At 48.8% G+C, this 13,125-nt stretch overlaps 1 protein-coding gene across 1 annotated transcript in view; it reads right to left on the bottom strand.

The window, feature by feature from the left end:
* Nucleotides 1–13,125, bottom strand: part of LOC116972970 (xanthine dehydrogenase/oxidase-like) — an 84,094-nt gene that overhangs the window by 7,265 nt on the left and 63,704 nt on the right. Inside the window, exons 28-34 of the mRNA XM_033020574.1 lie at nt 11,879–12,024; nt 11,271–11,352; nt 9,904–9,999; nt 7,664–7,792; nt 6,538–6,612; nt 2,778–2,830; nt 1,383–1,497 (exon numbers count right to left, since the gene is read on the bottom strand). Of these exons, the coding sequence (XP_032876465.1) occupies nt 1,383–1,497; nt 2,778–2,830; nt 6,538–6,612; nt 7,664–7,792; nt 9,904–9,999; nt 11,271–11,352; nt 11,879–12,024 (696 nt within the window). The remainder of the gene's footprint in view (nt 1–1,382; nt 1,498–2,777; nt 2,831–6,537; nt 6,613–7,663; nt 7,793–9,903; nt 10,000–11,270; nt 11,353–11,878; nt 12,025–13,125) is intronic.

Below are 13,125 nucleotides of genomic sequence, written 5' to 3'. Positions count from 1 at the left end.
GGTTAAGTGACAATAAACGTGAACTTGAACTCACTCCCGATTCTACACTCACTGGTATACTCTGGTCAATATACAGTGGCACAGTTAACCCAGCCACTCAGGGAAGCGTAGAGCTGTGCAGCAAAGATTGCTCCCAACATTTGAGGTCTGGGAGGAAACCTGAACACTCGGAGTTTGGAAGAGAGGGAAGACTTGACTGAAAGCTTCCAGATCCCTGAGGTTCTCTTAACAATACGGATGTGTGTAGAAGATGGTTCTTCTTGTGTGTACTTTTAGGGGTCACTTTTTCAAAAGTAAGTGTTTGCCCATATAAGGGGGGGGGGGAATATATATTCACTCAGAGGGTTGCGAGTGTTTAGAACCTTTCTGCAATCGTTATTGAAAGCAGAGCCTTTCAATGGCGATAAGGCAGGTAGATAGGCATTTGGTAAGCGGAAGATTACTGTAGAAGGCTACATCAAGTCAGACACCATTTTAGGAATATTAGGTCTGAAGAAGGGTCCCGACCCGAAAAGTCACCCATCCTTTTTCTCCAGAGATGCTGCCTGAATGACTCTCCGGGGCCACAATCTGACCTTCACCGCCTCTCCAGTGCCTCTGCTGGTCTTACTGCCTCCCTGGGGCTGCCGGCGACCTTCACCGCCTCCCTGGAAATTGTCTGACTGGGACTACCGATGCTTCGTCCTCCAGTCCCCCGCGGGCCTCCACCAGCAACTCCGCCGACCCTCACCACTCCACCGCCCACCACCTCCACCCTTGACTCCATCAAAGAACCTCAACAGTCTTTCCAGGTGAGGCAGAGGTTCACTTGTACCTCCTCCAACCTCATCTACTGTATTTGCTGTTCAAGGTGTTCAACGGCGATCGTTTCACTGAACACCTCCGCTCAGTCCGTCTCAACCTACCTGATCTCCCGGTTGCTCAGCACTTTAACTCCCCCCTCCCATTCCCAATCTGACCTTTCCTGGGCCTCCTCCATTGTCAGAGTGAGGCCCAGCGCAAATTGGAGGAACAGCACCTCGTATTTTGCTTGGGCAGTTTACACCCCAGCGGTATGAACATTGACTTTTCTAACTTCAAGCTCTTGCTTTCCCTCTTTGTCCTTCCCAGTTCTCCCACCAGTCTTACTGTCTCCGACTAGATTTTATCTCTGTACCGCCCACTCCCCTGACAACAGCCCGAAGAAGGGTCTCGAGCCGAAATATCACCCATTCCTTCTCTCTAAAGATGCCGCCTGTCCTGCTGATTTACTCCAGCATTTTGTGTCTTTCTTTGGTGTAAACCAGTATCTGCAGTTCCTTTCTACACGTGATCTTGTTACACATTGGGACAGGCTGGAGGGGCCGATTGGCCACTCCTGCTCCTCTATCAGTCGTTCTTACCTTGTGGTCCCCGGTGAGACAGTCAACTTCTACCTCTGAGCTGGCCACGCCATAAGTGAAGTAATTGTAAGGTCTTCCCCTGTTCTCTTTCCAATTGTGGTTCAGATCAGGAGTCCTGTCCAGAGAAGATGGATCTGTGTCAGCACCATTTCCGATGAAGACCTTTCACTACCAGCACAGGCCCGGAGCAAACCTCACCACCAACTGAAGGCACCTGGTCGATATGTCCTCCTCAGTGTGAGATCCCTCCACAGTTTGGGTATCTAATAGTTAGGGGCTCACTCATAGTCATAGACTGATAGAGCGTGGAACCAGACCTCCTTGGCCTAACTTGCCCACACCAGCCAACATGTCCCAGCTACTCTAGTCCCACCTGCCCACGTTTGGTCCATATCCCTCCAAAACTGCCCGATCCATGTACCTGTCTAAATGTTTCTTAAACGTTGGGATAGTCCCAGCCTCAACTACCTCCTCTGGCAGCTCGTTCCATACACCCACCACCCTATGTGCGAAAAAGTTACCCCTCAGATTCCTATTAAATCTTTCCTTCCTCACCTATGTCGTCTGGTCTGAAGAAAGATCTTGACCCAAAATATCACTTATTCCTTTTCTCCAGAGATGCTGCCTGGCCCACTGAGTTACTCCAGCATTTTGTGTCTATCTTCGAGCCAAACAGTTAGTTCTGCAATATGCATTTGCTGATTGCAGCAGAAATGTTTTAGAGATATCTTGATAGCTTGTGATTAACTGACCAGATTACTGTGTGTTTACTGCTGAAGTAAACACATTTATAGCTTTTGTGACTGGTATCCCAGCAAGCAGTTTGCCAATTGCCATGATACTTTTCTACAATTGCCAACCCTCCACTGACTCTCCTGACTGCACTCCCCCCCCCCCCCCCTAAACTGCAACCTCTACCACCAAGGGTAAGGGCAGTACATGCAGGTGAACACCACCACTCGCAGATTCCCCTCCAAGACACACACTATCCCCATTTCAATATGGCGGCGCGGTGGCACAGCGGTAGAACTGCTGCCTCACAGCACCAGAGACCCAGGTTCGATCCTGACTACGGGTGCTGTCTGTTGCGGAGTTTGCATATTCTCCCCGAGACCGCATTCGGTTTTCTCCGGGAGTTCCGACATCCAAAGACGTGCAGGTTTGTAGATGAATTAGCTTCTGTAAATTGTCCCTAGTGTGTGTAGGATAGTGCTGGTGTACGGGGTGATCGCTGGTCGGCGCGGACCCGGTGGCCCGAAGCACCAGTTTCCACGCTGCATCACACGTCCTGGCACTAGATTTAATCCGCCAAATGTCTGATTGATGTCCTGCTCTGTTTATCCCCGAGCCCAACTCGCAGTCACCCCCAGGTTGTGACCGGACATAAAGGTTTACCTGTAAAATCCCGTCGCTGACAGACCCACTCTTCCCATGTACGCCGAGGAGACCTGAGGGACAACAAGGAAGATTAACGATCCATCACACTAGCTTCATGTCCACCCCTCCCATCCCTCACTCCACTATTACCCTCTCATACCCCCTCAGAACCAAAACATCACTTGTCCATTCCCTCCACAAATGTTGCCTCTGCTTAAAGTTCATGTTTACTTTACTTTTGTTGCGAGATGCAGTGCGGCAACAGGCTCTTCAGTCCATCGACTCCGCACCGACAAGTGATCCCGCACACTAACACTATCCTACACACTCAAGGGAGAGGCAGTCATGGATCTGAGTACAAGTGGGTGGGTGAGGTTGAGATGAGGAGAGAATTATTTGGAGAATTACTTGGAGGATTGTGAACCTTTGGAATTGAGGGAGCTGGGGAAACACAGTCCTTGAGAAATAAGTGTACAGATTAAAGGATGTGTAGGAAAGAACTGCAGGTGCTGGTTTAAATCGAAGACAGACACAAAATGCTGGAGTGACTCAGCGGGACAGGCAGCATCTCTGGAGAGAAAGCATGGGTGACGTTTCGGGTCGAGACCCACCTTCAGATTTAAGGATGCAATGGGAATGAAGGGACTAAGCATAAAAGGCAAGACAACAAAGTCTATTGTGGCATCAGAGGTAGATGGTGATGAAAGTCTGGCTTTCATCAGTTAGGGTATTAAGTACAAAAGTAGGTCCATGATGTTACAGCTTTTGTTTCACCCTGCTGTAGGACAGGTGGCATTAAACTGGAAAGAGTGCGGAGAATATTTACAAGGATGTTGCCAGGAATGGAGGGCCTGAACTATTGGGCAGGCTCGGATTTTGGATAGGCTAGGCCGAGGTATTGATCTTATAAAGACGTATAAAATCCTGAGAGTAATAGATAGCGTGAATGATATTTTTTATCCCAGGATGTGGAAATCAAAGAGAGCATGGGTTTAAGGTGCGAGGGGAAAGATTTAGTAGGATCCTGAGGGGCAACCTTTACACACAGGTGGGTGTATGGAATGAGCTGGGTAGTTGGGCTGAAGGGCCCATTGTCATGCTGTATGATTCTATAACTTTAATATATTAGATCTCTGGTAGGTTGGAGAGAATCGAGACTAATATCTCTTTTTAAAAGTAAGGGATTGGCCATTTAACACAGAGATGAGTTGGTTATTCTTACTTTTGGGGGTCATTGGTTTAGGAACTCTTCCTAAATGGCTGGTGGAAGCAAAGTCTTTGATTACTCTTGTTAGATATATCATCAATAAGCGAGCAATTAAAGATTAGTGTGGGTGGATAACTCATAAGTTTACACTTTAGAGATACAGTGCGTAAACTGGCCCTTCAGCCCACCGAGTCCACGCCGACCAGCGATTCCTGCACAATAACATTGCCCCACAAAACCAGGGACTATTTACACTTTTTACCAAAGGCAATTAACTTACAAACCTGTACGTCTTTGGAGTGGGGGAGGAAACCGGAGCACCCGGAGAAAACCCACGTGGTCACGGGGAGAACGTACAAACTCCGTATAGACAACACCCGTAGACAGGGTCGAACTCGGGTCTCTGGCGCTGTAAGGCAGCAACACTCCCGCTGCGCCACCTTGCCGCGCAGAGTTGCAGTGACAATCAGGGACACAGGGCTTACTCCAGATCCTAATTCACGCATGCAAATGCATGCAATTGGAAGAAATCAGGGTAACAGGAGAATCTCTCACATACTTCCAGACAGGCAATGGAGACTGATTCAGGAGAACACTGTGTTCAACCTACTGCATGGAAGGTCACTTTCAGCCATTATCAAGCAACTGAACCATTCTTTCACCAACTAGAGAGAAGTCCTCATAGGTCGTAAAGTCATAATTGATAGGAGCAGAATTAGGCCATGCGGCCCATCGTCTACTCCACCATTCAATCATGGCTGATCTATCTCTCCCTCCTAACCCCATTCTCCTGACACCCCTGACACCCGCACTAATCAAAAATCTATTTATCTCTGCCTTAAAAATATCCCTTGACTTGGCCTCCACAGTCTTCAGTGGCAAGGAATACCACAGATTCACCACCTTCTGAGTAAAGAAATTCCTCCTCATTTCCTTCCTAAAGGAACGTCCTTTAATACTGAGGCCATGACCTCTAGTCCTAGACTTTCCCATCAGTGGAAACTTCTTCTCCACATCCACTCTATCCAAGCCTTTCACTATTCGGTAAGTTTCAATGAGATCCCCTACCCCTCATCCTTCTAAACTCCAGCGAGTATAGGCCCAGTGCCATCAAACGCTCATTATATGCTAACCCACTGATTCCTGGGATCATTCTTGTAAAGCCCCTCTGGACCAGCACATCCTTCCTCAGATATGGGGCCCAAAAGGAGGTCCTGACCTCCTACCTACCTCATTAGAGACTGTTGGATTTTAATCGGACTTTACTGGACTTTATCTTGTACACCCATGTCTGTATCTGTACACTGTGGACAGCTTGATATTAATCATGAATAGTCTTTTCGCTGACTGGATAGCACACAAACAAAAGCTTTTCACCTTACCTTGGTACAAGTGACATTAATAATAAGCGAAACACATGCCTTCGACACAAACCGTTCACTAAATTTATATTCACCAGATGCTGCCTGACCTGCCATGTTCTCCAACATTTTCTGTTTTTATTTCAGATTTCCACCATCTGCGGGTTTTTATGAAGTTTTCTGATATTGGAGCTTCTGATATTCTCCCATTGCCGAAACAATACTTACCCTGAATGAACGGAATAATCAATCCAAACACAAGGAACTGCAGATGCTGGTTTATGAAAAAAGGACACAGAGTGCTGGAGTAACTCAACGGGCCAGGCAGCATCTCTGGAGAACATGGGTAGGTGGCGTTTTGGGTTGGGACCCTACTACAGACAATTGAGTATAGAATTTTTTTTTAAGAAGGAACTGCAGATGCTGGAAAATCGAAGGTACACAAAAATACTGGAGAAACTCAGCGGGTGCAGCAGCATCTATGGAGCGAAGGAGATAGGCAACGTTTCGGGCCGAAACCCAATTGAGTATAGAAGTTGGGAGGTTATGTTGCAGTAAAAAAAAACGTTTTGAAGGCCGCATTTAGAGTATTGTGTTCAGTTTGGTCACCTTGATATAGGACAGATGTGGTCAAGCTGGAAAGAGTGCAGGGAAGATTTATGAGGATGTTGCCAGGATTCGAAGGTCTGAGCTAGAGGGAGAGGTCGAGTAGGCTAGGATGCTCTTCCTTGGAGCACATTAGAATGGGGGATAATCTTATAGAGGTGTACAAAATCATGAGAGGAATAGATTAGGTAGACGCACAATGTCTCTTGCCCAGAGTAGGGGAATCGAGAACAGGTGGACATAGGTTTAAAGTGAGGGGGGAAAGATTTAATAGGAACCTGAGGGGTAACATTTTCACACATGATGGTGGTGGGTGTATGGAACGAGCTGCGGGAGGAGGTAGTTGTGGCAGGTACTATTGCAACGTTTAAGAAACAGTTAGATAGGTACATTGATCGGACAGGTTTAGAAGGCTCTGTGCCGAACGCAGGCAGGTGGGTCTAGTGAAGATGTATCATGTTAGTCGGTGTGGGCAAGTTGGTGGTTTACAAAAGAAGGACACAGAGTGCTGGAGTAACTCAGCGGGGCAGGCAGCATCTCTGGAGAGAAGGAATAGGTGACGTTTCGGGTCTAGACCCTTCTTGACTGACTTTGTTGCACGTACCCACTGCTCCCAGCTTCCTGTTGGATTGGCTGATTTAAATGGCTCCAATCTTTCCAGAAGAGTCTGACACGCAATCTGTAGAGAAAGAGAGGGAGGGGTTGCCGGTAATTGATGTGAAGAGTGGTTTACAATATACAGCCAACGTATGTTTGGTATCCGGACGGGACGTTGAAGGACGAGAAGCCGCAGCAAAGAAATGGAAGCCAAGATACTGAAAGGAAAAGACGTGGAAAAGCCAAGATACCGAACGGGCATGACGAAAAAAGGTTACGAAGCCGAACAGACACCACGCCAAACGGACAAGACGCAGAACGGACATGATGTCTCCGGGGATGAGATTTGTCCGAGACCTTGTCAGCGATTGGTCCAGACCCCCCAGTCCATCACATCACTGGCTAGGAGGGGTAAACGGGAGGGTGGGGAGGAGCTTGAGCTTGCATTTGTAAAATGGTGGAAGTGACTCCAAGCTGCTGCGATTGCCACAGAAGATTTTCAACATCATGTTCGTTCCCCGTCAGATTTTAAGCCAAAAAACAATCTGACGCCGAACACGCGTGAAGCCGGAATGATAAATAGGTATGAAACACTGAAACACTTTTTAAAAAATCTATATTTGCTGCAAGAATAAACAAAAAAAAAATTATTTAACTATTTTAAAATGTAACAAGGTACAACAATTTATCTATTTATGAACATGACATTGAAAATCCTGGCAATCGCAGCAGCTTGGAGTCACTTCCACCATTTTACAAATGCAAGCTCAAGCTCCCCCCCCCCCCCTCCCGTCTCCCCCCAGCCAGTGATGTGATGGACTCGGGGGTCTGGACCAATCGCTGACAAGGTCTCGGGCAAATCCCGTCCCTGGAGATGTCACGTCCGTTCGGCAACTTTTCAACGTCATGTCCGTTCTGCGTCTTGTCCGTTCTGCGTCTTGTCCGTTCTGCGTCATGTCCGTTCGGCGTGGTGCCCATTCGGCTTCATATCCTTTCGGCGTGGTGTCCGTTTGGTATCTTGGCTTTTCGGCGTGATGTTCGTTCGGCATTTTGGCTTCCACTTCTTGGCTACGGCTTCTCATCCTTCGATGCCCTGTCCGCACACGGTGTGTTTACTGGGTTTGGTCTCTTACCTTAATTGCCATTCCGTTCATATCGGAGCTGACAGAGGCTGCAGTTGGGCTTGTGTTCGGAACCGTATTGGTGCTTGTCTCACAGATGTGTAGCCGGGAAACTGGAATTCCCAGCACTTTACTAGCAACCTAGATAAACCACAGCGTTCATTCACACAGCTCATTAATGCAAGCTCAGCACAAATGGGAGGCTGATGGTTGGTGCGGACCCGCTGGGCCGAAGGGCCCGTTTCCGTGTCGTATTTTTGTTTAGCTTAGTTTAGTTTAGAGATACAGTGCGGAAACAGGCCCTTCGGCCTTTCGGCCTTTCGGCCCACCGAGTCCGTGCCGACCAGCGACCCCTGCACATTAACACTACCCTACTCACAATGGGGACAATTCATATTTCTACCAAACCAATTAACCTACAAACCTGTACATCGTTGGAGTGTGGGAGGAAACCGAAGCTCTCGGAGAAAACCCAGGCGGGTCATGGGGAGAACGTACAAACTCCGTACAGACAGCACCCACAGTCGTGATCGAACCCGGGTCTCTGGCGCTGTAAGCTCTGTAAGGCAGCAACTCTACCGCAGCGCCACCGTGTCGCCCCATGTCTCTCCGTGTCTTTGTGGACGGCTTCTTAGTCAGCGTGGGTTCAATTCCCGCTCCAGATAACTGAGGACAAAGCCCAGTAAGATATTCCTGTGCCATGAGGCAGTAGTTTATCAGACGCGGACCTGGAATGGGCGGGTTCTCTCCTGGGGAAGGTGAATTATGGAGGATGACTTTATAAATCTAGTCATGCATGAGTCCTTGATGGGCAAACCATTGGCCCATTAATCTGCCACATCTTAACAGGGAGGTTTGAAACAAGGCATTGCAGGCACTACCACAATATCCCTCCTCCCAACCCTGGATCCAAAGATCTGAAGGTCTGAAGAAGGGTCTCGATCCAAAACGTCACCCATTCCTTCTCTCCAGAGATGCTGCCTGTCCTGCTGAGTTACTCCAGCACTTTGTGTCTATCCTGGATCCCATGAGACAGCCGAGAAACTGAGTATAGATCTATTCTGGTGAAATGTCACCAACCTGAAACTTATGGGCCTGTCCCACTTACGCGACATTTTTGGCGACTGCCGGCACCCGTCGTAGGTCGTTGCAGGACTCGTAAATTTTCAAAGTTGAAAAATCAGCGGCGGCCAGAAAGACGCTACGAATCTTTGGGCGACTGAAGAAACTAGTCACGACCATACAGGCGACACCCTGGTGACACGTCCCGTGAGTAGTCGCCCAAAGAGTCATACCTTATAACCATATAACCATATAACAATTACAGCACGGAAACAGGCCATCTCGACCCTTCTAGTCCGTGCCGAACACGTATTCTCCCCTAGTCCCATATACCTGCGCTCAGACCATAACCCTCCATTCCTTTCCCGTCCATATAACTATCCAATTTATTTTTAAATGATAAACACGAACCTGCCTCCACCACCTTCCCTGGAAGCTCATTCCACACAGCCACCACTCTCTGAGTAAAGAAGTTCCCCCTCATGTTACCCCTAAACTTCTGTCCCTTAATTCTCAAGTCATGTCCCCTTGTTTGAATCTTCCCTACTCTCAGTGGGAAAAGCTTATCCACGTCAACTGTCTATCCCTCTCATCATTTTAAAGACCTCTATCAAGTCCCCCCTTAACCTTCTGCGCTCCAAAGAATAAAGCCCTAACTTATTCAACCTTTCTCTGTAACTTAGTTGCTGAAACCCAGGCAACATTCTAGTAAATCTCCTCTGTACTCTCTCTATTTTGTTGACATCCTTCCTATAATTAGGCGACCAAAATTGTACACCATACTCCAGAATTGGCCTCACCAATGCCTTGTACAATTTACCTTGTACAGATACCTTGTTCTGGTCGCCACTGGATATTCAACATGTTGAAAATTATCGGCGACCAGTAACAACCTATGACGGGTGCCGGGAGTCGCCAAAAAAGGTGCGTAAGTGGGACAGGCCCATTAAACTGCCTTTTTCTCTGTTCAGCGACTGCCTGATGGCATTTTCAGTTTTATTTCAGATTTCTCGCATCTGCAGGTTTCTGGCAGTCGGGCAACCCCCTGGGCTAAAAGCAGATTCTATCCTTCTCATCTGTAGATGTCCACACATTTACAACTTTAAGAAACATAAAGTCACAAACTGCCCGGTTCTTCTGCAGAAATGGACCCCAGTCCTGTTTCCTGGGAGCAAGGACATTGAGGGTACCTGCACCATCTTGGTGTGGAGCCCTTGGCCCATTTCCGTGCCTCCGTGGGTCAGGAGCACCGAGCCGTCAGTGTAAATGTGAACCAAAGCTGCCGCCTGAAACAGAACACAGGGGAAGGGTTTAACTTGAAGCCTCCACCCCACTCCCGCTCACACCCCTCAGCCCTTCCCCTCCTGCACCACCCCAATGAAACCAGGGTCACCTCAGGGAAAACCACATCTCATCGCCCAGGCTGGCAACATCCCAACTCAACATCCAACTCAACCGTGTAGGGTGGACTGCACCACCCAAACAGTTGGCTTTCATTTCCTGCGAAACGTTCCTGTTTTGGAAGGAACTGAAGATTCTGGTTTAACCCAAGAACAGACACGACCTTTTGGAGTAACTCAGCGGGACAGGCAGCATCACTGGAGAGAAGGAATGGGTGACGTTTCGGGTCGAGACCCTTCTTCAGACTGAGGTCCAGGGAAGAGGAAGACACAGAGATAAGTGTAAGGTTGACTTCTCTAACTTCAAGTGATCCTTGCTTTCCCTCTCTCTCCATCCCTCCCCCTTTCCCAGTTCTCCTACTGGTCTGACGGTCTCTGACTACATTTTATCTCTGTTTGCTTTGTTGTTACCTTCTCCCAGCTAACAATAGTCTATTCAACATTTTCCTTGAACTCCATCCCTTGTCTCATTTTCACACTTTACACTTCCTTATCTCTGTATCTCCCTCTCCCCTGACTCTCAGTCTGAAGGAAGGTCTTGGCCCGAAAAGTCACCCATTCCTTCTCTCCAGAGATGCTGACTGTCCCGCTGAGTTACTCCAGAATGTTGTGTCTGTCACAAGTTTTCCATATTCACTCCTCCCTCGGATTCATTTCTCCGTCTATTAACCATCAGCACTTATCTCCATTGGCAACATCACCCACTTCTTCCTTCCTGATCTCCACCTCAACATGGACCCTTTCCTTTTCCTTTTGCTCTCTCTGCCCCTCCACTTTCCTCTGCAACTTGTTTCATGTTTAACATTTTTACGGGGTGGCACGGTGGTGCAGCGGTAGAGTTGCTGCCTTACAGCGCCAGAGACCTGGGTTTGATCCTAACCACGGGTGCTCTCTGTATGGAGTTTGCACGTTCTCCCTTTGACCATGTGGGTTTTCTACGGGTACTCTGCTTTCCTCCCACATTCCAAAGATGTACAGGTTTTTAGGTTAATTGGCTTTGGTAAAATTTGTAAACTGTCCCTGGTGTATAGTAACGGGGGTCGCTGGTCAGCGTGGACTCAGTGGGCCACAGGGCCTGTTTCCGTACTGTGTCTCTAAACTCTAAACCCTCCCACACCTCTCATTATTTACTCCCCCCACCCTCACTCCTTCTGTACCTGATTGAAGAAGGTTTGGGAGAAGCTAATTCCAAAGATGGTGGGGATTAACGCCAGCCCCCTCTTCTTCCAGCGATGCTGCCTGGCGGAAAGATGGGAGACCGTTAGTTCCTGTGGGCCAGAGTGGTAGCCGTGGAAACCGCTGGAGGTCGCGACCCAGTGACCCCCCCCCCCCCACGTCAGAACCCAGGTACAGAGGAGGCCAACGATCCCTCGAGCCTGGTTCTACCCTTCGATAAGATCATGGCTGAGCAGACTGTAACTCAATCCCATGCTTCACCCCACCATCCCACCACCCCCAGTAACATCTGCCACTTAAACACTCAAAGAGTCTGGAACAAGAGGACCTTTCAACCTTTTCTAATTTGTTCCATTTACTCATTCGATCGACTCCAAAGTTCCATTCTCCAATATCACTCTGATATCCTTCCCCACCAAGCTGCTTGGAGTTTGGTTGTTGAAGAAAGTTGTTGAAATGCAGGCAAGTGGGACTGGTGTAGACGGGGCATGTTGGGCGGCGTGGACAAGTTGGGCTGAAGGGCCCGTTTCCACGTTGAATTACTCTAATACTGTTATTCAGACGCCATGCACCAAAGCATCCACCCGACCTGTTAAATTCATCCACCGCTTTCCTCCTGCTGTGGTAGGACGAGCTCTCCACACATTCATCCCAACATTTCCCAATGTTTACGTCTTCCATCTTTTGGCTGAAGTGGCTGATGTCTCCCTCTTTGTACAGGTTCAACCTCCGCACCTCAGGAATGGAAAGGGGTTCATTATTGTCACGTGTACCGAGGTACAGGGAAAAGGTTTGTTTTTGCATGCTATACCAATCCGATCAGACATGCCATACGTAAATGCAATCAAGTCGAACTCAAACACAATAGGTAGAGCAAAGGGAAGGATACAGTCCACAATATATAGTTCTCAGCTCATCATAGTGCAACAGCTCCAGAGACAAAGTCCAATGTCCGCAATGGGGTGGAGGTGAATCGGACAATACCCGACCTTATGGAAGGACAGTTCAGAAGTTGAGTTTAATTCAGATAGATATGAGATGTTGCATTTTGGTAGGACAAAACTGGGCTGGACATCTATCTATCTATATTACTAAAACTCTGTTCTTGACCGGTTTTGGCGATCTGTGCTGCGATTTCCGAGAGAACGCCGCCACCTACGGCCGTCATTTTTGGCCACCTCGCTCAGAGCCCCCCTCCGCCATATGTGTGCCGAGGAATTTTCCCGTCGATGAAATATGACAGAGATATTAACGATTTTACAAAATTCTCCATTCTCTCTGCTGCCCCCGCTGGCAGCAGGGGGGAGGGACTATAAAACCAGGAAGTGGTGTGCCTCAATCAGTCTCTGCAAGTGGTGTGCCTCAATCAGTCTCTGCAAGTGGTGTGCCTCAATCAGAGCTCTGAATGACACTGACAAATGTCTACAGCACTGTGAGTACCCTTAATTTGGTTTGAAAATGAAAATATGGTTAGAGGTAAAAAAGCACTGCCTGCAAATGGTTGTTTGGGTTTGGGTTGAAGTAAAAAGGCACTCTCTCTCCTCCCCCCCCCCTCTCCCCTCCCCCCCCCCCCTCCCTCCCCCCCCCCTCCCCTCCCCCCCCCCCCCCCCCCCCCTCCCCCCTCCCCCCCCCCCTCTCCCCTCCCCCCTCCTCTCTCCCCCTCTCTCTCCCCCCTCTCCCTTTCTCCTCCCCCTTTCTCCTCCTCTCCCTCATCTCCCTTCTCTCTCTCCTCCCTTCTCTCTCTCCCTTACTCCCCCCCTTTCCTCTCCTTCTCTCCCTCCTCTCCTCTCCCCCTCCCCCCTCTCCCCTCCTCCCCCCCTCCCCTCTCCCCCCCCT

The sequence above is a fragment of the Amblyraja radiata genome, chromosome 5, assembly GCF_010909765.2.
Source record: "Amblyraja radiata isolate CabotCenter1 chromosome 5, sAmbRad1.1.pri, whole genome shotgun sequence".
NCBI lineage: Eukaryota > Metazoa > Chordata > Chondrichthyes > Rajiformes > Rajidae > Amblyraja > Amblyraja radiata.
This window is presented reverse-complemented; position numbering and strand designations above follow the sequence as displayed.